Source organism: Ursus americanus, chromosome 13, assembly GCF_024610735.1.
Source record: "Ursus americanus isolate L20-20 chromosome 13, mUrsAme1.1.p, whole genome shotgun sequence".
In the NCBI taxonomy this organism is placed as follows: Eukaryota; Metazoa; Chordata; class Mammalia; order Carnivora; family Ursidae; genus Ursus; species Ursus americanus.
Window position 1 is genome coordinate 55,806,210 of NC_142139.1, and position 21,526 is coordinate 55,827,735.

General features: G+C 37.1%; 1 protein-coding gene across 8 annotated transcripts in view; it reads right to left on the reverse strand.

Annotated features, from left to right (window-relative positions):
• NEK1 (NIMA related kinase 1) overlaps window positions 1-21,526 on the reverse strand; it is a 220,702-nt gene that overhangs the window by 176,448 nt on the left and 22,728 nt on the right. For all 8 annotated transcript variants that reach the window (XR_006779863.2, XM_087866581.1, XM_087866579.1 and 5 more), the window contains 3 exons: window positions 12,404-12,487; window positions 9,194-9,261; window positions 8,993-9,079 (listed from right to left, as the gene is read on the reverse strand). Coding sequence is in view for 7 of the 8 variants with exons in the window: in XM_087866581.1 (XP_087722707.1) it covers window positions 8,993-9,079; window positions 9,194-9,261; window positions 12,404-12,487 (239 nt within the window). In the remaining variant the exon portion in view is untranslated. The remainder of the gene's footprint in view (window positions 1-8,992; window positions 9,080-9,193; window positions 9,262-12,403; window positions 12,488-21,526) is intronic.

Sequence of the window (21,526 nt, forward strand, 5' to 3'; positions counted from 1 at the left end):
CATATAATCTATTACAGGTTTCAGAGGTAGAGTTCAGAGATTCATCAATTATATCAGTATATAACAACCAGTGCTCATTACATCACGTACCCTCCTTAAGGTCCATCACCCAGTTACCCCATCCCCCCACCCCTCTCCCCTCCTGCAATCCTCAGTTTGTTCCCTATGCTTAAGAGTCTCTTATAATTTGTCTCCCTCTCTGATGTTGTCTTGTTTTATTTTTTCCTCTCTTCCCCTACGATCCTGTTTTGTTTTTTAAATTCCACATATCAGCCAAATCATACAATAATTGTCTTTCCCTGACAGACTTACTTCACTTAGCATAATACCCTCTGGTTCCATCCACATCATTGCAAATGGAAACATTTCAATTTTTTTGATGGCTGAGTAGTATTCCATTGTGTATATATACCACATCTTCTTTATCCATTCATCTGTTGATGGACATCTGGGCTCTTTCCGTAGTTTGGCTATTGTGGTCATTGCCCAAGCAATTATTTTAAAGTTTTATTAAAGAAATGTAATATTTAAAAGAACAAAATCAGTAAATTCCATGAATATTCTATTTATTTATTTTATTCAATTATTTACAAAATACCATGATTTTAAAAAGTATTTTAAAAGCAAAACACTGTTTTAATGATAAACAAAAATATTAATTTACTAAAATTAAATCTGAAATAAACTTATGACAGCCTACTAAAATATTATGTAAGGTAAATATATTATTTAATCTTACTTTAAGGACTTATACTTACTATCTTCTTTACAGTTTCTTCCTTTCTTTCATCTTAAATGTATTTTTATAATAAAAAAACACTATTTCCAATGTTAAAAAAAGACTCAGTTCAGAGCTACAGTGGTCCTTAGTAGTCAACAAAAACCACTGCTCCTCAAAGTTGAACTTATTAGAAAAGAATAAAATCCAAATTTGAAATCCCAAGGTTATCTTGAACCAAATTCATGAAAAGCTACAAATATAAACCTATAACCCCAAAAATCTACTTAATTTCAAGATTCAACTTGTAAAAAAATGTAAATGTAATTAAACTTATTGATTTAGTAGTTTATTAGTTATTTAGTACCTGTACATGTTAGTACATGACCCATGTATAAACAAACACATTAAACTAATGATCCTATTAATAAAATACTTTAAGACATATTTAGAAAAATATGAATTCTTGAAGTGTATTAATAATGCTCATCCATGACATTTTTAAACCATTTTCCCCCACAAAATTAATTCTGTATAAAATTCTCAAAAGGATGATTAAATCCATTCCTAATTTAAAGACTGATTTTTTTCACAGTTGACTTATCCATAAGACACAGAAATAGCATTAAAATGGAAAATTACTTTAGCTCAAAGAAAATGCTACTATCCTTAAGAATATCCACTAATAATACATTCTATGAACTAAACTGATCATTGTAATTTAAAATCATTTAAAATATACATTGCTGGTGCAGGGGGCGCCTGGGTGGCTCAGTAGGTTGAGCGTCCAACTCTTGGTTTCAGCTCAGCTCATGATCTCTGCATCCTGGGATGGAGTCCCGAGTGGGACTCCACGCTCGGCAGGGAGTTTCTGCTTGGGATTCTCTCTGTCCCTCTCCCTCTGCCCCTCTCCCTGCTCATGCTCTCTCTCACTCTGCCTCTCAAATAGATAAATCTTTAAAAAAAAATACATTGTTAGGATGATGTTCTCTGCCTCAACTGCTCAGGTTTTAAATACAGCTTCCTTCCACTCCCAAAAAAATGAGCTATCACTTTTTTCCTTTTAGCTTCTGTGGGTGCTTTCAAATTTAAGACCAATATTTCTTGCTTAGGATATTTCAATTAGAAAGAGAGAAAATAAGGGGTAAATGGAATTCAATGGCAGAATTCCTTATCCCACTCACATATTACACAAACTGTTAGCCACAGTAAAGTTCAATAATTGGGGATTTGGGCTTGGGAGCCGGATGCCTAAGACTTTCAAGTTCCTTTACCTCTCTCTCTGTATTTGGCCTCCTTACAAGGAAAAGGAAGAAAAAAATGAATAGCTACAATTCACAAGGTTACTGTGATTAAAGGAATGAATACATAGAAAGCATTCAAAACAGTGCTTAGCATTTAGTAAGTGTTCAATCACTATTAACTATTACAATGCAACAGAAAGTGACTATTACAAAGAGCAAAAAAAAGTACTCTATTTCCAATTATAACTTATAATAAAGGGACATTTCCAGAACGCCTGGCTGGCTCAGTCAGAAGATCACGTGACTCCTGATAGGAGTTAAGATGGCGGAAGAGTAGGGGACCCCTTTTTCAGCCAGTTCCCTGAGTCGAACTGGATAGGTACCAGACCAGCCTGAACATCCACGGAATCAGCCTGAGACGCAGGAAGATACATCTGGATCTCTACAAATGAACATCTCCAGAGCTGAGTATTGAGGTGCAAAGTGGGGAGCCGTAAACCATGCACAGATATCGGAAGATAAACGGAAGGGGTAGGGAGCCGCCACATTCGGGCGCCAGGAGCGGTAGCCACCTGCACGGGGGAACAGACGGACTCGAGGACCGGCACCCGGCACCCTCGAGAGAGCAGACTGGGACCGTGAGCAGGGAGCGCGCGCCACCAGACGGAAATGGAGCTCCGGTGTGCTCACTAGAACCAGGCTGAGACTGGGAGCTCCGGGAGCGCGCGGGGGCGGCTGGCGGTGTTAGAAACACAAAGGACAGAGACGCGCTGGCCCTGGAAGTGAGGGCTGGGACGCCGGGTGTGGGGTGCACATCCCGGGACGCTGCAGGGTTGAGCAGCACCAACAGAAACAGAGTTAAAGTGGCCAGAACATCAATGGAGAACGGTCCGTGATCCCTCTGTTCTGAGAGAGAGGCTGAGATTTGGCCACTGCTGCTCTGACTCTCAGAAGAGGCACAGCAAACCGCCAGGGAAAGCCGCCAGAGAACAAAAGCCTGGAAAGACCGGCACACAGTGTGCCCATCCCCATTCCCCCTCACAGGGAACACGGAGACTCTACCCAAACAGAGTTGCTTGAGTATCAGCGCAGCAGGCCCCTACCCCAGAAGACAGGCGGAAAAATCAAGAAGCCCACATCCCTAAGATCCCTCTAAAAAAAGGGCGCACCGCCTGGGTCCCGGTCAATAATTTGGGCTCTGGACAACCCCGCAACCTCTCCTCATCAGAATGACGAGATGGAGAAATCCCCCCAGCAAAGAAAAGAAAATGAGTCTGTGGCCTCTGCCACAGAACTAATGGATATGGATATAACCAAATTATCAGAAATGGAATTCAGAGTAACAATGGTCAAGATGATGTGTAGACTTGAAAAAAGTATTAACGAAAATGTTAATGAGGATATAGAATCTCTAAGGGTGGAAATGAGAGCGAATCTGGCAGAAATTAAAAATTCTATGAGCCAAATGCAGTCAAAACTAGAGGCTCTGATGGCCAGGGTGAATGAGGCAGAGGAATGTATCAGTGAATTGGAGAATGGGTTAGTAGAAGAAAAAGCTAAAATAGAATCTGGACTCAAAAAGAATCCACGCTCAGGAATGTAGGTTACGGGAGATTACTGACTCAATGAAACATTCCAATGTCAGAATCATCGGTATCCCCAAGGGCGTGGAGAAAAACAGAGGTCTAGAAGAGAAATTTGAACAAATTGTAGCTGAAAACTTCCCTAATCTAGCAAGGGAAACAAGCATTCGTGGCCAAGAGGCAGAGAGGACCCCTCCCAAGCTCAACCACGACAAACCTACACCATGTCACGTCATAGTGCATTTCGCAAATATTAGATCCAAGGATACAGTATTGAAAGCGGCCAGGGCAAAGAAATTTCTCACGTACCAAGGCAAAGGTATCAGAATTACTTCAGACCTGTCTACACAGACCTAGAATGAGACAAAGGGTTGGGGGGGCATTTTTAAAGCTCTTTCAGAGAAAAACATGCAGCCAAGGATCCTTTATCCAGCAAGGCCGTCATTCAGAATGGATGGAGACATAAAGACCTTCCAGAATCGCCAGTCATTGACCAATTTCATAACCACGAAACAAGCCCTGCAGGAGATATTAAGGGGGGTTCTATAAAAGTAAAAAGGCCCTAAGAGTGATACAGAACAGAAAGTCACAATCTATAGAAACTAAGACTTTACTGGCAACATGGCATCACTAAAATCATATCTCTCAATAATCAGTCTCAATGTAAATGGCCTAAATGCTCGTTGCAGATTGGATAAAAAGACATGACCCATCCATTTGCTGTCTACAAGAGACTCATTTTGAACCTAAAGATACATTCAGACTGAAAGTAAAGGGAAGGAATACCATCTTTCATGCCAATGGACCTCAAAAGAAAGCTGGGGTAGCAATTCTCATACGAGACAGATTGGATTTTAAACTAAAGACTATAGTGAGAGACACAGAAGGGCACTATATCATTCTTAAAGGATGTATCCAACAAGTGGATATGACAATTATAAATACATATGCCCCCAACAGGGGAGCAGCAAGATACACAAGCCAACTCTTAACCACAATAAAGAGACATATAGATAAAAATACACTAATAGTAGAGACCTCAACACTCCACTATCAGCAATAGACAGATCACCTAAGCAAGAAATCAGCAAAGGAGGGGGGCGCCAGGGTGGCACAGCGGTTAAGCGTCTGCCTTCGGCTCAGGGCGTGATCCCGGTGATCCGGATCGAGCCCCACATCAGGCTCTTCCGCTATGAGCCTGCTTCTTCCTCTCCCACTCCCCCTGCTTTTGTTCCCTCTCTCGCTGGCTGTCTCTATCTCTGTCAAATAAATAAATAAAATCTTTAAAAAAAAAAATCAGCAAAGGAACAAGAGCTTTGAAAGCCATACTCGATGAGTTGGACCTCATAGATATATATAGAACACTACACCCCAGAACCAAAGAATACTCATTCTATTCTAAAGCTCATGGAACATTCTCAAAAATAGACCATGTTCTGGGTCACAAAACAGGTCTCAACTGATACCAAAAGACTGAAATTATTCCCTGCATATTCTCAGACCACAACGCTCTGAAATTGGAACTCAACCACAAGGAAAAATTTGGAAGAAACTCAAACACTTGGAGACTAAGAACCATCCTGTTCAGGAATGAGTCGATAAACCAGGAAATCAAAAATCAATTTAAACAATTAATGGAGACCAACGAGAATGAAAATACAACAGTCCAAAACCTATGGGATACTGCAAAGGCAGTCCTAAGGGGGAAATACATAGCCATCCAAGCCTCACTTAAAAGAATAGAAACATCAAAAATGCAGTTTTTATATTCTAAACTCAAGAAGCTGGAACAGCAAAGGAGGGACAGGCCTAATCCACACACGAGGAAGCAGTTGACCAAGATTAGAGCAGAAATCAATGAGTTAGAAACCAGGAGTATAGTAGAGCAGATCAACAGAACTAGAAGCTGGTTCTTTGAGAGAATCAATAAAATTGAAAGACCACTGGCAAGACTTATCCAAAAGAATAGAGAAAGGACCCAAATTAATAAAATTATGAATGAAAAAGGAGAGGTCACAACCAACACCAATGAAATTGGAAGGATTATTAGAAACTTTTATCAACAGCTATATGCCAATAAATTAAACAATCTGGAAGAGATGGAGGCCTTCCTGGAAACCTATAAACTACCAAGACTGAAACAGGAAGAAACTGATTTCTTATAGGCCAATTAATTATGACGAGACTGAGTCAGTGATAAACAACCTTCCAAATAACAAAACTCCAAGCCCGGATGGTTTTCCTGGGGAATTCTACCAAACATTCAAAGAAGAAATAATACCTATTCTCCTAAAGCTATTTCAAAAAATAGAAACAGAAGGAAAGCTACCAAACTCATTCTATAAGGCCAATATTACCTTGATCCCCAGACCAGGCAAAGACCCCCTCAAAAAGGAGAATTACAGACCGATATCCCTAATGAATATGGACGCCAAAATCCTCAACAAGATCCTGGCTAATAGAATCCAACAGTACATTAAAAGGATTATCCATCATGACCAAGTGGGATTCATCCCTAGGATGCAAGCATGGTTCAACATTTGCAAATCGATCAGCATGATACATCATATCAACAAGAAAAGACTCAGGAACCATATGACCCTCTCAACTGATGCAGAAAAAGCATTTGACAAAATACAGCATCCTTTCCAGATTAAAACCCTTCAGAGTGTAGGGATAGAGGGTACATTCCTCAATCATAAAAACCATCTATGAAAAGCCTACAGCAAATATCATTCTCAATGGGGAAAAGCTAGAAGCCTTTCCCTTAAGATCAGGAACAAGACAAGGATGCCCACTCTCGCCATTATTATTCAACATAGTACTAGAAGTCCTTGCAACAGCAATCAGACAACAAAAAGGGATCAAAGGTATCCAAATCGGCGAAGAAGAAGTCAAAATGTCTCTCTTCCCAGATGACATGATACTCTATATGGAAAACCCAAAAGAATCCACTCCCAAACTATTAGAAGTTATAGAGCAACTCGGTAATGTGGCGGGATACAAAATCAATGCTCGAAAATCAGTTGCATTTCTATACACGAACAATGAGACTGAAGAAAGAGAAATTAGGGAATCCATCCCATTTACAATAGCACCAAAAACCATACGTTACCTTGGAATTAACTTAACCAGAGATGTAAAGGATCTATATTCTAGAAACTATAAATCACTCTTGAAAGACATTGAAAAAGAAACAAAAGGATGGAAAAATATTCCATGCTAATGGATCGGAAGAATTAACATAGTTAAAATGTCCATGCTACCCAGAGCAATCTACACTTTCAATGCTATCCCGATCAAAATACCGAGGACATTTTTCAAAGAACTGGAACAAATAGTCCTTAAATTTGTATGGAAACAGAAAAGGCCCCGAATCGCCAAGGAACTGTTGAAAAGGAAAAACAAAGCTGGGGGCATCACAATGCCAGATTTCGAGCTGTACTACAAAGCTGTGATCACAAAGACAGCATGGTACTGGCACAAAAACAGACACATAGACCAATGGAACAGAATAGAGAGCCCAGAAATGGACCCTCAGCTCTTTGGGCAACTAATCTTTGATAAAGCAGGAAAAAATATCTGGTGGAAAAAAGACAGTCTCTTCAATAAATGGTGCTGGGAAAATTGGACAGCTACATGCAAAAGAATGAAACTTGACTACTCTCTCACACCATACACAAAGATAAACTCCAAATGGATGAAAGACCTCGATGTGAGACAGGAATCCATCAAAATCCTAGAGGAGAACATAGGCAGCAACCTCTACGACATCGGCCAAGGCAACCTTTTTCAGGACACATCTCCAAAGGCAAGAGAAACAAAAGATAAAATGAACTTGTGGGACTTCATCAAGATAAAAAGCTTCTGCACAGCCAAGGAAACAGTCAAAAAAACTAAGAGGCGGCCCACGGAATGGGAGAAGATATTTGCAAATGACACTACAGACAAAAGACTGGTATCCAAGATCTACAAAGAACTTCTCAAACTCAATACGCGAGAAACAAATAAACAAATCATAAAATGGGCATAAGATATGAACAGACACTTTTCCAATGATGACATACAAATGGCTAACAGACACATGAAAAAATGTTCAAAATCATTAGCCATCAGGGAAATTCAAATCAAAACCACACTGAGATACCACCTTACGCCAGTTAGAATGGCAAAAATTGACAGGGCAAGAAACAACAATTGCTGGAGAGGATGTGGAGAAAGGGGATCCCGCCTACACTGTTGGTGGGAATGCAAGTTGGTATAGCCACTCTGGAAAACAGTGTGGAGGTCCCTTAAAAAGTTAAAAATTGAGCTACCCTATGATCCAGCCATTGCACTTCTGGGTATTTACCCCAAAGATACAGACGAAGTGAAGAGAAGGGCCATATGCACCCCAATGTTCATAGCAGCAATGTCCACAATAGCTAAATCGTGGAAGAAGCCGAGATGCCCTTCAACAGATGACTGGATTAAGAAGTTGTGGTCCATATATACAATGGATTATTACTCAGCTATCAAAAAGAATGAGTTCTCAACATTTGCTGCAACATGGATGGCACTGGAGGAGATAATGCTAAGTGAAATAAGTCAAGCAGAGAAAGACAACTATCATATGCACCCCAATGTTCATAGCAGCATTGTCCACAATAGCTAAATTGTGGAAGGAACCGAGATGCCCTTCAACAGATGACTGGATTAAGAAGTTGTGGTCCATATATACAATGGAATATTACTCAGCTATCAGAAAGAACGAGTTCTCAACATTTGCTGCAACATGGATGGCACTGGAGGAGATAATGCTAAGTGAAATAAGTCAAGCAGAGAAAGACAATTATTACATGATTCTCTTATCTATGGAACATAAGAACTAGGAAGATAGGTAGGGGAAGAATGCGATAAGGGGGGGTAATCAGAAGGGGGAATGAAGCATGAGAGACTATGGACTATGAGAAACAAATGGAGGGCTTCAGAGGGGAGGGAGGTGGGGGAATGGGATAGACTGGTGATGGGTAGTAAGGAGGGCACATATTGCATGGTGCACTGGGTGTTATACGCAACTAATGAATCATCGAACTTTACATCAGAAACCAGGGATGTACTGTATGGTGACTAACATAATATAATAAAAAAACATTAAAAAAAAAAAAGAAGATCATGTGACTCTTGATCTCAGGGTCATGAGTTCAAGTCCCGCATGGGTTACAGAGATCACTTAAACAAACAAACAAATAAATAAAAAATAAAGTGACACTTTCTATACTTCCTTTAACAAGGTAGTGAAATTGCTTCTTTGCAATACCCCTCGTACAGTAAAAAAAATAAAAAGGGTACATACGTATATATATATTTATATGTGTATAAATGATTTTGGAATAAGATTCTGAAGGTTAGTAAATATAACAGAAAGATTTAAAGGAAATATATGTAATGAATATCACTTTAAATACCTTTTATTGTTGTAAGGTTTGTTTTCACAGATTTCCGGTGACAAGTAGTAGGGGGTCCCTATGCAAGTTCGAGCCAGCTCCACAGTACTAGAACAAAAAGAGAATTATTAGAAAAGCTTAAGATACTAAAGGATATTAAAAATTATCACACATATATCACCATGGACCTTATGTCAAAACAAAGTTTAAAACTGATGTTACCTATTAAGTACTCGAGCGATTCCAAAATCTCCAAGTTGTATTGTCCCATCTTTGGTTAAAAATATATTCTATAAGAGAAATGTAAAAAAAAAATCAGGAATACTGTTACATCCAGTTCTGAGTTGACAGCTCTTTTCATAAAACTGAATCTAGTTTTTCAAAAAATGCTAGATTAACTGGATATCCACATACAAAAGAATGAATGTAGATCCCTATCTCATACCATACACAAAAATTAATTCAAAATGGATTCTTAGGGATGCCTGGGTGGCTCAGTCAATTAGGCATCTGCCTTTGGCTCGGGTCGTGATCCCAGGGCCCTGGGATCAAGTTCTACATCAGGCTCCTTGCTCAGCGGGGAGCCTGCTTCTCCCTCTGCCTATGACGCCCCCTGATTGTGCTCTCTCTCTCTCTGACAAATAAGTAAATAAAATCTTTAAAAACAAAACAAAAACAAAAACAGATTCTTAAATATAAGAACTAAAACTACAAAACTCCTGGAGGAATATATAGGAATATATCTTCTTGTCACTTGACTGGGCAATGGTTTCTTAAATGTGACACCAAAAGCACAAGCAAAAAAAGAAAATATAGACAAAGTGGATTTCACCAAAAATAAAAACTTTTGTTCAAAGAAGACCATCAAAAGTGAATAGACATGGGGTAACTGGGTGATGGACATTAAGGAGGGCATGTAATGTTATGAGCCCTGGGTATTATATAAGACTGATGAATCACAGACCTGTACCTCTGAAACCAGTAACATGGTATATGTTAATTAAATGAATTAAAATAAATTTTTTTTAAAAATAATTTTTTTAAAAAATGAACAGATAACCCACAGAACTGGAGAAAATACTTGCAAATTATGTATCTGAAAAGGAATCTGTATCCAGAAAAAAGAACTTTCACAATTCATTAGCAACAAAAGACACCCCATTTAAGATACACAAAGTCACATATTATGGATTCCATTTACATAAAATGTCCAGAATAGGCAAATCCATTGAGAAAAAAAACTAGATTAGTGGTTTCCAGAGTTAGGGAATGGAGAGTGATTGCTAATGGTACAGGGTTTTTTTCTGGAGTGATAAAAAGTGTTCTAGAAGTAGAGAGCGGTGATGGTTTCACAACTCTGTGAATATACTAAAAATCACTGAACTGTACATTTTCAGTGGGTGAATGTTATCGTATTTGAAATATAGCTCAATGTAGCTTTAAAAAAATAAACCCAGACTCTCCCCTCCATTGCAAAAAAACAAAAAAAAGGCTGTATAAAAATTCTAACTAGCCTAAATGTAACAAATTAGCCTTAAAATTTTCCAATAATTTAGCCAATTAATTTCCATGCATAAATACATAACTGCGGTGCGCTATCAAATAGTAAAGGCAGGAGTTTGTGGAACATGAATTAAACTCCGTATCGCTCACTTGAATCAGATACATGTTCACAGCCAAAGATGACACAAAATGGGGATGAGGAGGATGGAGTAAAATGGGATGAAATGGAATTAGGTGGCAGACGGCTGCTGGACAGGAAGGATGGAGTATAAAGTTCCCATCACAGTTACTCCTCTTCTTACTACTCTTCCTGAGGCTGTCAGGCTATACAAGAAGTTGCAGGAGTAAGAAGGTAAGATAGATACATAGCCTTGACACCAGGAAACAAATCCCCTTTGTGCTACCCAGTCTGGGAACTGAGAGAGCCCCAGTGGGGCATCCAGGAAAGAATCCTCTATGAAAGATGAGTGAGCTGTGGGAACAAAATCTCTCTCACAGACAGTGGCCAAAAAAAAAAAAAAAAAAAGTCCAATACACATGAAAAAACCTAATGCAAAAAGAAAAAAAAAAGCTAATAAAATAATCAGGGTAAGAATTCACTCCAGACAGAATTTTATGAAACGATCCAATAAAAACTTTAAAGTAAATATATTTAGAAAATTGCAGACAGAGAGGCACCTGGCTAGCTCAGTCAGTAGAGCATGTGACTCTCGATCTCAGGAGCTGTAAGTACGAGCCCCAAGTTGCGTGTAGAGGTTACTTAAAAAAATTAAAAAGAAAGAAAATTGCAAAGAGATAAATAAAGGAAGTCCATTTAAAAAGAACAAGACATTATGAAACAAAAACCAATCAGAGTGGGGCACCTCGGTGGCTCAGTTAAGTATCTGACTCTTGGTTTTGGCTCAGGTCATGATCTCTCAGTCATGAGATCGAATCCCAAGTCAGGCTCTGTGCTCAGCATGGAGTCTGCTTTAGGTTCTTTCTCCCTCTCCCTCCCACTCACTCTCTCTCTCTTAAATAAATAAATAAAATCTTAAAAAAAATACAATCAGAGTAAGAACAGATGTATATGAAAAACCATTTAAATATCTTGGAGAGGAAAAAAGTCATTATTTTTTTTTTAAAAAGTAAACAGATAAGCATCAGTTTACACAAAATTTAAAAAGGATTTAGTTAACTGGAAAGTAGGCTGAAAAATTCACCTAGAATGCAACTGAGAGACAAAGAGATAAAATGTGAACAAATAAGGTACTCGGAAGAGTTAAATTAAGAAGCTCCAAAAGGGGTGCTTGGGAGGCTCAGTCGGTTAAGTGCCTGCCTTCGGCTCAGGTCATGATCTCAGGGTCCTGGGATCAAGCCCCGCATCAGGCTCCCTGCTCAGCAGAGAGTTTGCTTCTCCCTCTCCCTCTGCCACTTCCCCCTGCTCCTGCTCGTTCTCTCTCTCAAATAAGTAAAATCTTTAAAAAAAAAAAGAAAGAAATCAATCAATCAATCAATCAATCAATCAGTGGCTTTAAATTCCTAAATGGCACACTAGAAGCCAAAAGAAAATGAATGGAATCTTCAAAATTACGTATGAAAACAAATTTCCAACCTAGAGGTTTATATCCAAATTATCATTAAAGTTAGAGAGAGGAATAAAGTCATCTTCAGACCTACAATACCCCCAAAAATAGATCTTCCACATACCTATTTTTCAGGTTTTTCCTATCATTATGAGAGTAAACCCAAAAAGAGGAGGATATAGGAAAAAAGCAGGTGATCTAACACATGATGCATATAAACAGGATTTCTAGGATTATAATGAAGGGGGAAGACAGAACAGATAATCTGATGTAGACTGGTTTGGGTTCAAAAATTTTAGCCACAAAAAATACTGGCTCAAAGTTCATATCCATTTATAAGTTATTAGTGACAGAATAACCATACCTGGGACTTTATGTCTCGATGAAGAATTTTTCGATCATGTACATGTTTCAAGGCCAGACATATCTGTACAAACCAGTCCAAAATCTAGGGAGGAAAATCAGATTTGTCATTTCTTTTAAAATTTACATTTCACAGTAGTCTCTCCTTAACCAATGAAAGCATTCAAGCAATATTTGGGGTTGAGGGGAACTAAGTCCTGAAAAAACAAATTTAGGCTATAATTTTTCAATTTCACTATAATTAATGTCTTTAACATTAAGGAGATAATCAAGCCAACTGACACATTATGTGCAGGGTATGCACTAACTTTAAAATGTAAGAGACTGTTACTGAGGCATCTCTTATAAATCAAAATATAGAGATTTCCAGAGAGGAGTGAAAAAAAGAAATACTTTATATGTTATGATAATGTGATGGTGAGTCGCTTTATTTTTAAATACATCTTTTTTCTACTTAAATAAAAATTACAAGAGGAAAAAATCAGGCTCGAAATTTGGAAGTCATCACTGACTTTCATCTCTTTCCACATTCACCATATATAAACACACTCTCTGAAACTGGCTACTTGAAAGTAAAAGAACTTAATTTCTACCCCATTCCTAACACCAAAAGAATTCCAAGTAAATGGTATTTTTAAACAGGAAAAAGTCAGACTATAAACTAATCAAAGAAAACACAGATTAATTTTCTATAATCTTTGAAGGACTTTCAAAACATGACACAAAACCCCTAAGTCACAAGAAAAACGACTGACAATGTCAAAATATAAAATTTAAAACATTTGCATGGCAAAATATATAATCAAGTGTAATAATTATTTAAGAAAATAATTAAAACAATAATTTATAACTTGAGAAAAATAAAATAATACACAAGATTGGCCAGAATGTAAGAAAATAAGTCTTTGCATACTTTGTTTGTGAGAAAGTTAATTACAGTCATTTGGCAAAGTATGTAAAAATTTTAAATTCATATACCGCTTGAAAGAGCAATGGAATTTCAAATTTGTCTTACAGATACGGTATCACAGATACAAAAAGAATGTGTTAAAGGATATTCACCCCAGCAATGTTCACTGGAGCAAAAAAAATATAAATACGTCAAGAGGACTAGTTAAATATATTGTGACATCAGTGTACTAGAAATACTATGCAGCCACTGAAAAGAATGAAGTACTTCCATGTATACTGTTAAGTGAAAAAAAAAGTCACAGAATGGTATGCATAGCATTTTTTTAAAAAGAAATGCTTGTGTATATTACATACCTAAGCTCTATTTAATTGTATATGAGTGTATGGTGTGTGTAGGAATGAAAGAAGAAATAAAGGAAGCACAGAAGGATATGCCAGTTAACAGTGTTTACACCTCAGAGAAGAGGATTTTCATTAGATAAAATGAAACAAACGACTTTTTACACTCTGCAGTATTTTTTAAAAAAGAATATTACATTAAAAAAATAATAATAACTTTTAATTAATTTTCTTTAAAAACCAACCAGTCCAGTGCAATATGTATTTACTGAGGGTTACACAATGTTTAAGTTCCTTTCCATATTCACATCAGGCACTATAAGCAAAAAATTGAAATACTGTTCTCTGAGTTCACATGGTGGTTGAAATATATTTATAAATATGCCTATAATAAAATGCACAAATTTTTATAACAGCAATACGTATATTAAGAGGGGAATTAGTTCAACCAGGGAGGGGTTCAGAAAAAGTACAAAAAGATAAAAAAATCAGCTCAGTTGAGTCTTATTTTTATGCAGTCTACCTGTACAACTAGAACACATCTTAGAAACCACACATGCCTCATTTTACAGATAGGGTTTTTCATTACCATATTTCCCATACCTATACTCCTTTATAATTTGACAAAAATGTATTCAGCACCAATGATAGGCCTGACAGGTGCAGGAATTGGCAAAAAGGTAATAAAAGAGCTCACAGACCAAGAGTTAGCAAATTAATTCTGTAAAGGACCAGAAAGTAAATTTTTTAGGCTTTGCAGGCCATTCTGTCTCTGTTTCAACTCAACTTTGCCACTGTAAGATAAAAGCAGCCATAGATTACCATATGCAAACAAAAAAATGTAACTGTGGTTTTAATAAAACTTTGCTTACAAATGCAGGCAGTGGTATGAGATTGGCCCATTGGCCATTGTTTGCTGACCCCTATCAAAGACTATTGAGGGAGATGAGTAAACCCGAAGTAGTAATGAAGAAGCACAAAGAAGGACAGTCAACTCAGCCTAGAGGTGATAAAATAAAACTGGACAAAGAGATGATTCCACAGCTAAATTTTGATGGCAGGTATACACAAAGCTGAGAAAGGCACATATAAGTATAAAGGCTACATTTCCATTACCTCTGTCTATCCAGTCAAGACTTTTATTAGGGTTTGATTACTTAAGAGTTGAGGCTGGATAAGAGGAAAGGCCCTTAAATTATAACCCTGCTTCTAATCTCCCCTTTTACTTCCTTATACATATTAATTCATATTAATATTTGTAAAATACTGCTGGGATAATGGCATTTTTTTGCTCAAAAGGCTTTCAAATTCATGTTACAAAATGTGAGCCAGCCAATCAAATACTATATGATAATGACCATAAACTTGTCTGAATTAGTTTTATGTATACAACACTATTTTTACTACTATAGATTGCTTTAGATCACTAAAACAATACTACAGTCCACCTTCTCTAATCCAAAACTCAAGTTTCTTTATGCAATGAGATATCTAAAATTTTACTAAAGTATGCCAAGTTCTGATACATTATTCATTAAAAAAAGTTTGAAAAACTTATACTGCTAAATACATTAAGAGAAAAGTAAAACTTGGCTTTCTATTAAAACAGTAAATTGATTTTAGAATAAAAGGTAATAGAACTCACTATTTCCCTTCTACGTAATGTGCCCAGAAAGCAGATATTCTATGCCCACCAGAATAATTTTCTCTGATTTGTGCTGACTTTATCATTTGATTATTTTTTTGAACAAAGGTTCCTTGCCTATGAGAAAGCTAAAGATCCTTACAATTGTACTGCCTTTACGTATCTTGTTTTTAATTTTTTTAATTGTAGTAAAACATACATAATACAAAATCCATCATCTTAACCATTTCTGAGAGTACACTTCAGTGGTATTAGGTACATTCATATTGTTGTGCAACCATCACCACCCATCCAACTCCAGAACTCTTCTCATCTTATAAAACTGAAACTCTATACCCATTAAAAATAATAACTCCCCATTCCCTTCACCCCCTAGTCCGTGGAAATCACTATTCTACCTTCTCACTCTAAGATTTTGAGTACTCTAAGTACCTCATATAAGTGGAATCATATGGCATTCATCTTTTTGTACCTGGCTTATTTGACTTAGCATAATGTTCTCAGGTTGATCCAGGTTGTAGTATATTTCAATTTCATTCTTTTTTAAGGCTTACTGATATGGAGGGACTTCGGTCATTTTGTTATTGGTTTTCCATATGCCTCATAGCTATTTTTTCCCTCATTTCCTACATTACTGTCTTCTTTTGTGCTTGTTTTTATAGTGAAACATTTAAATTCATCTTTCATTCCCTTCGTACATATTCTGTATCTATTTTCTTTGCAGTCACCATTGGGGATTACATTTAACATCCTAAAATCACAATACTCTAATTTGGATTTGTACCAGCTCAACTTCAGTAACATACAAAATCTCTACTCCTTAACATCTCTCTGTCCTACTCCTTTCAGCTTTCAATGTCAGAGAATTACATCTTGATCCAATTATATCTTTGCTCATGTGTCCAAAAACATAAACTGGTCATGTTTAAAGGTGCATTACTTTCTTAAATTATGTAAAAAAACAAAATGTGGAATTACAAACCTGTTACAGTAATACTAGCTTTTAGACTAACAATTGCATTTTTTAAAATGTGTTTGCCTTTTAAATCTTGTAGAAAACAAAATGGGAGTTAGAAATCATTGTTAACAATACTAGCTTTTTGTAATTACCCATATATTTACCTTTACTGAGATCTTCATTTCTACATATGGCTTCGAGTCACTGTCTATTGTTCTTTCACTTCAATCTGCCCAAGACTCCTTTTTAGCATTTTTTTCAGCGCCAGGTCTAGTAGTCACAAATAACCTCAGCTTTTGTTTATCTGGGAATGTCCTTCATTTTTGAAGGACTTTGATTTTCCCAAATACAGGATTCTTGATTCACGGTTTTTTTCTTTTAGTGCTTGAAAATGTAAGCCCAGTGCTTTCTGGCCTCCAAAGATTCTAGTGAGCAATCTCCCAAAAATTTTGGTGAGGCTGCTCTCACATGTGATGATTCACTTTATTACGCTGCTTTCAAGATTCTTTGTCTTTGACCTTCAATAGTTTGAATCTAATCTGTCTGGTGCAGATCTCATTCAGTTCATCCTACTTGGAGTTTGCTGAGCTTCTTGGATGTTTACATTCATGTCTTTCACCAAATTCAGGGAGTTTTCAGCTATTAATTTTTCAAATATTTGCTCTGCCCCTTTCTCTCTGTTTCCTCTGGGACTCCCACAATGCATAAGTTAGTCAGCTTGATGATGTCCCACAGGTCCCTTATGCTCTGTTCATATTTCTTCAATCTTTTTTTTCTGTTCCTCAGACCCAATAATTTCCATTGTCCAAGATTCAAGTTCACTGACTCTTTCTTGTTCCTGTTCAAATCTATTTCTAAATCACTCTAATAAATTTTTCATTTCAGTTATTTTTCAGCCCCAGAATTTTTTTGGTTTTTTATCTTTATTGATATTTTCAATGTCTTCATACATTGTCTTCTTAACTTTCTCCATGCATTACTTTAGTTCTTTGAGCAGCTTAATGTTGTTTTAAAGTCTTTGTCCAGTAGATCCACCATCAGGTCTTTTTCAGATAGTTTCTGTTGACTTTTTTGTTTGAATGAGCCATACTTTCCTGTTTCTTCATATGCCTTGTGATTTTTGTTGAAAAGGAGTGACTTGAATCTAATAATGTGGTGATGCCAGAACTCAGATTCTTCTTGATTCCCAGGGCTTCTTGTGTTTTGGTTTTTGCTAATTTTCGTATGGTGTCCCTGAGCCCAGGAACAGCCTGAGGTGCAAACTTAAAATCTTCTCAGGTCTTTTCTGAGCCTTCATCTTTCTCTGGGTATACATGGTGACTTTCTAATTTCCCTTTATATGTGGCTGCTTTCAAATACCTTAGTTTTTAATGTTTGTCTCCGCAAAGGGAAAAAAAGAGAAATGAAGAAGGGGAAAAAAGAGGGCAGTGGCCCTTTAAGTCCCCTGGAAGTCACCTCAGCAAGAAGGGATGGGGCTTGCAACAATGGGGCGAGGTACAACAACAATGGCTGCCCACCTCCTTGTCTGCACCTCCAAGATCAAAAATTACAAGTAACATTCAGAGCACAGACATTTGGAGGACATGAGCCTTTTTTCCCACCCTGGTTCCCACAAGGTGCATTCAAACTGCTTCTGGAAAGCATGCAGGGCTGACTGCCTGGGTGCTGGGAGGTGGGGAATGGGTAGAAGCCACTGCTACCTAGCTAAGAGCTGAAAATGACTGAAAATAACCACAATTTATTATTCAACCTTTCACCAAGAAATTATATGCCTACAATAGACTCCAGAGATACAGAATAGTTTCATCGGATAGATTCTGCCCTGTAATTGTGTTGGTTGGGAGTCAGATTCCTCCTGCTTCCTATTCTACCACCCTCCCAGAATCCTCTCCATCTACATTTATTTTAAAATATTTTGTCACTTTGATTAAACAGGTAACCAAATATTATTTTTCAGGCATATACAGTATCATTAGAAAACATACTATTAATATATTAATTGGCTCAACATTGTTTTAAGAGCTGCATGGTAAGACTTGCCAAATCAGCAAAGAAGCTCAGCCTTTCCTGGGTTAAGTTTATATAGAAAATTACTTTTAATATAAATATTTCAGAAAATGCTTGCTTTTGGGGAAGGTTCTAGACATATGCCAGTGATTTTGCTACCTATATTTACCCTTAAGGAAAATATTCATCAAGCCCTTATCAAATATTCATATAGAAAATTTTATTCTATTATTGGTTACTATAATAAATTAACCACAGACTTTCAGTCTCATTATCAAACAGACTTTTGCTTCTTGCTGACCAGAGTCTCCTGTAAAGGACTGTACTAGGAACACTGAACTCTTGATACTTCAAAAAATAGACTGTTAAGTACAGGCTTCAGAGCTGACATTGCTTAAAGTGGACAATGGACTGAGTGAAAATTTCTAAGACTTTTTTAGTCCAGAAGCTGACATACATGATGAAAGCAAAGTGCCCAACACCTGGCCAGATAAGAATTACTAGGACTGAATGAACTGAACTAAATGAAATTAAATTGTGGCTACTTGTTTGAAATATGATTGGTATTATTCTTTTTTAAAATTTTTATTTATTTGAGAGAGAGAGAGAGCACAGGCTAGCAGAGGGACGGAGGGAGAATGAGAAACAGACTCCCCACTGAGCATGGAACCTGACGTGGGACTCGATCTCAGTGATCTGAGCCAAAGGCAGACACTTAACCAACTGAGCCACCCAGGTGCCCCTGATTGGTATTATTTTTAATGTCCTATTCCACATTTAATGAACATATGAAGTCCATTTTTTTCCTTAAGAACCATCTCTAACCTTCAACTTAGTAGATTATGCTTTTGTAAACTGAATTATCACATCTTAAAGTAATTATCTGATTCTCACTGACCCACTCAGAATTCAGAAACAAATAGTTATACTGAATTTTACTTTTCAGGACAATATTGTAATTTTCATCTGTTCAATAAGAATCTATACTCCTTGGGGCACCTCAGTGTTGCAGTCAATTAAGCATCTGACTCTTGCTTTTGGGTCAGTCATGATCTCAGGGTCGTGAGTTTCAGCCCCCCACCAGGCTCTGCACTCAGCGTGGAGTTGGCTTGAGATTCTCACTCCCTCTCCCTCTACCCCTCTGACGCCCACACATGCACACATATGCATGTGCATGCTCTCTCTCTAATATATAAATCTAAATGTAAAAAGGTATTTTTAAGAAAGTAAAAAAAAAAAAAAAACGAATTTATACGTCTTTTTACCAATTTAACTAATCAATTGTGCAACCAAGGCCATACCTGGAATGTCTTAATTAAAAATGATTTTCAGGGGCGCCTGGGTGGCACAGCGGTTAAGTGTCTGCCTTCGGCTCAGGGCGTGATCCCGGCGTTATGGGATCGAGCCCCACATCAGGCTCCTCTGCTAGGAGCCTGCTTCTTCCTCTCCCACTCCCCCTGCTTGTGTTCCCTCTCTCGCTGGCTGTCTCTATCTCTGTCAAATAAATAAATAAAATCTTTAAAAAAAAATGATTTTCATTCACTTATGACAAGCCCACACTAAGAAATATATACAGAACCAATTCCTCTGTCACACTGCCAGGAAACTGCCCTAGTACCTAACTTACAAGGGCTCAGCATCATAGGTGGCAAGGTCATTTCCTAGTAGCCAAAAACCATGGCAGTTTTGGAAACCTTCAGGAATAAAGAAAATCACCCAAATTTATAGGTACCGCAGGCGAAATCTGCTGGAGAATATACTGGCCTTAGGATAGAAAAGAATAGTTGCTGTTGTTATTTTTTAAATCTAATCCAAGATCCTTATGAAAACTTATGGACAGAAATCAATTTTGCAGCTTAGTAGATGCCTGATACTGTAGGGCTCTAGATTTTCACAGAAAACTGAAGGTACTAACATGCTTAATTAACAATCTCACTGAACCTAAATATTAGAGCAAACCCATGTGAGATGATGCTTTCCTTTGAAAAAAGTATACATTTGGAAATTATTTATGATAAAAAGAGAGCAGACTATCAGGAAATTTATCCAAAACTTGGAAATAAGGCAAAACTAGTGAGAAATCTTTTAAATATTTGTGTGGGCAAAGGCCATCTAAGGATTATTTAGTTCATTTAATTGCTTACTACTGATTAAAAGTCTTAGACTTAGGTCACTTCCTAACTCGTCTAGATTTTTGTCCAACAAAGATGCAAACAAGGAAGTATCACTGAAGAGAATGGCTTGAGTAGCTGGAGAATCATCTTGTTTCAGAGATCTCGCTCTTCCCACTTTTATTCTAGAAACAGACAAAACCCATCTCAGACTCATGCTACCCTGCAGTCTCAACAAAAAATAGCCTCTGGTCTTTATGTTTTTCTGCTCCAAAGTCCGGAAAGTAGTACGACGTAGTAGTAGTAGGATGTTTCTCTTTAAATAATTCCCATTGCCAATAGGCTAAAATTAAGTTATTTGTGTTAACAAAACATTCTGAAGGGTAGAAAAAAATGCTATTAACTTAAAAGAAAGACTTGCCAAACTCTCATTGTTTATTATGGAATAATCTCAGAGATGGACAAAAATATATAGAGTAGATCTCCATTAACAATTTCTAGGATAACAAGATACATAATATATATACACACGCATACATCATTATGTACCAAGAACATTTATCCAACTGCAGAACCAAACCCACAGACTATCAATGAACTTTATAAGAGACTATTATGAAATCTAATAGTAAACATTTTTAAATCCAATAAACACAAAGAATAAAACGTAAGCACAAGCAATGGAAGGTATTAGATAGAATTCTAATAAAAAATAGCACTCTGTACACTAACATACATTACTATTTGACTTCACCACAACCATGAAGTTGGCTATGTCGTATAAACATCCCAATTAATGAATGAGGAAATAGTCTCAAAATAGTTAATTCATTTGTTAACATAACAATTACCTAGCTGATAAGCAGAACAATGACTCAAACCCAAGTTTTGAAGTTCTGTGCTCTGTCTAGTAGGCTTAATTGAGGAAACAGGATAAGTAAAGTGAGAAGTATGACATTACTCTATTTAATAGTACTTAACTAAAATATAACTCAAGATTCCAGAACCTTACCATATTACCAAGTTGCTGCCAAGAAGCTAAAAGGCCCCATCTACACAGTATTACCAATCAATTAGTTGTACCAATTTATAGACATAGCTTTCCTAACTATCCTGAGAGGACCTTAGTGAAAACTGTGATATCCGTTCTAT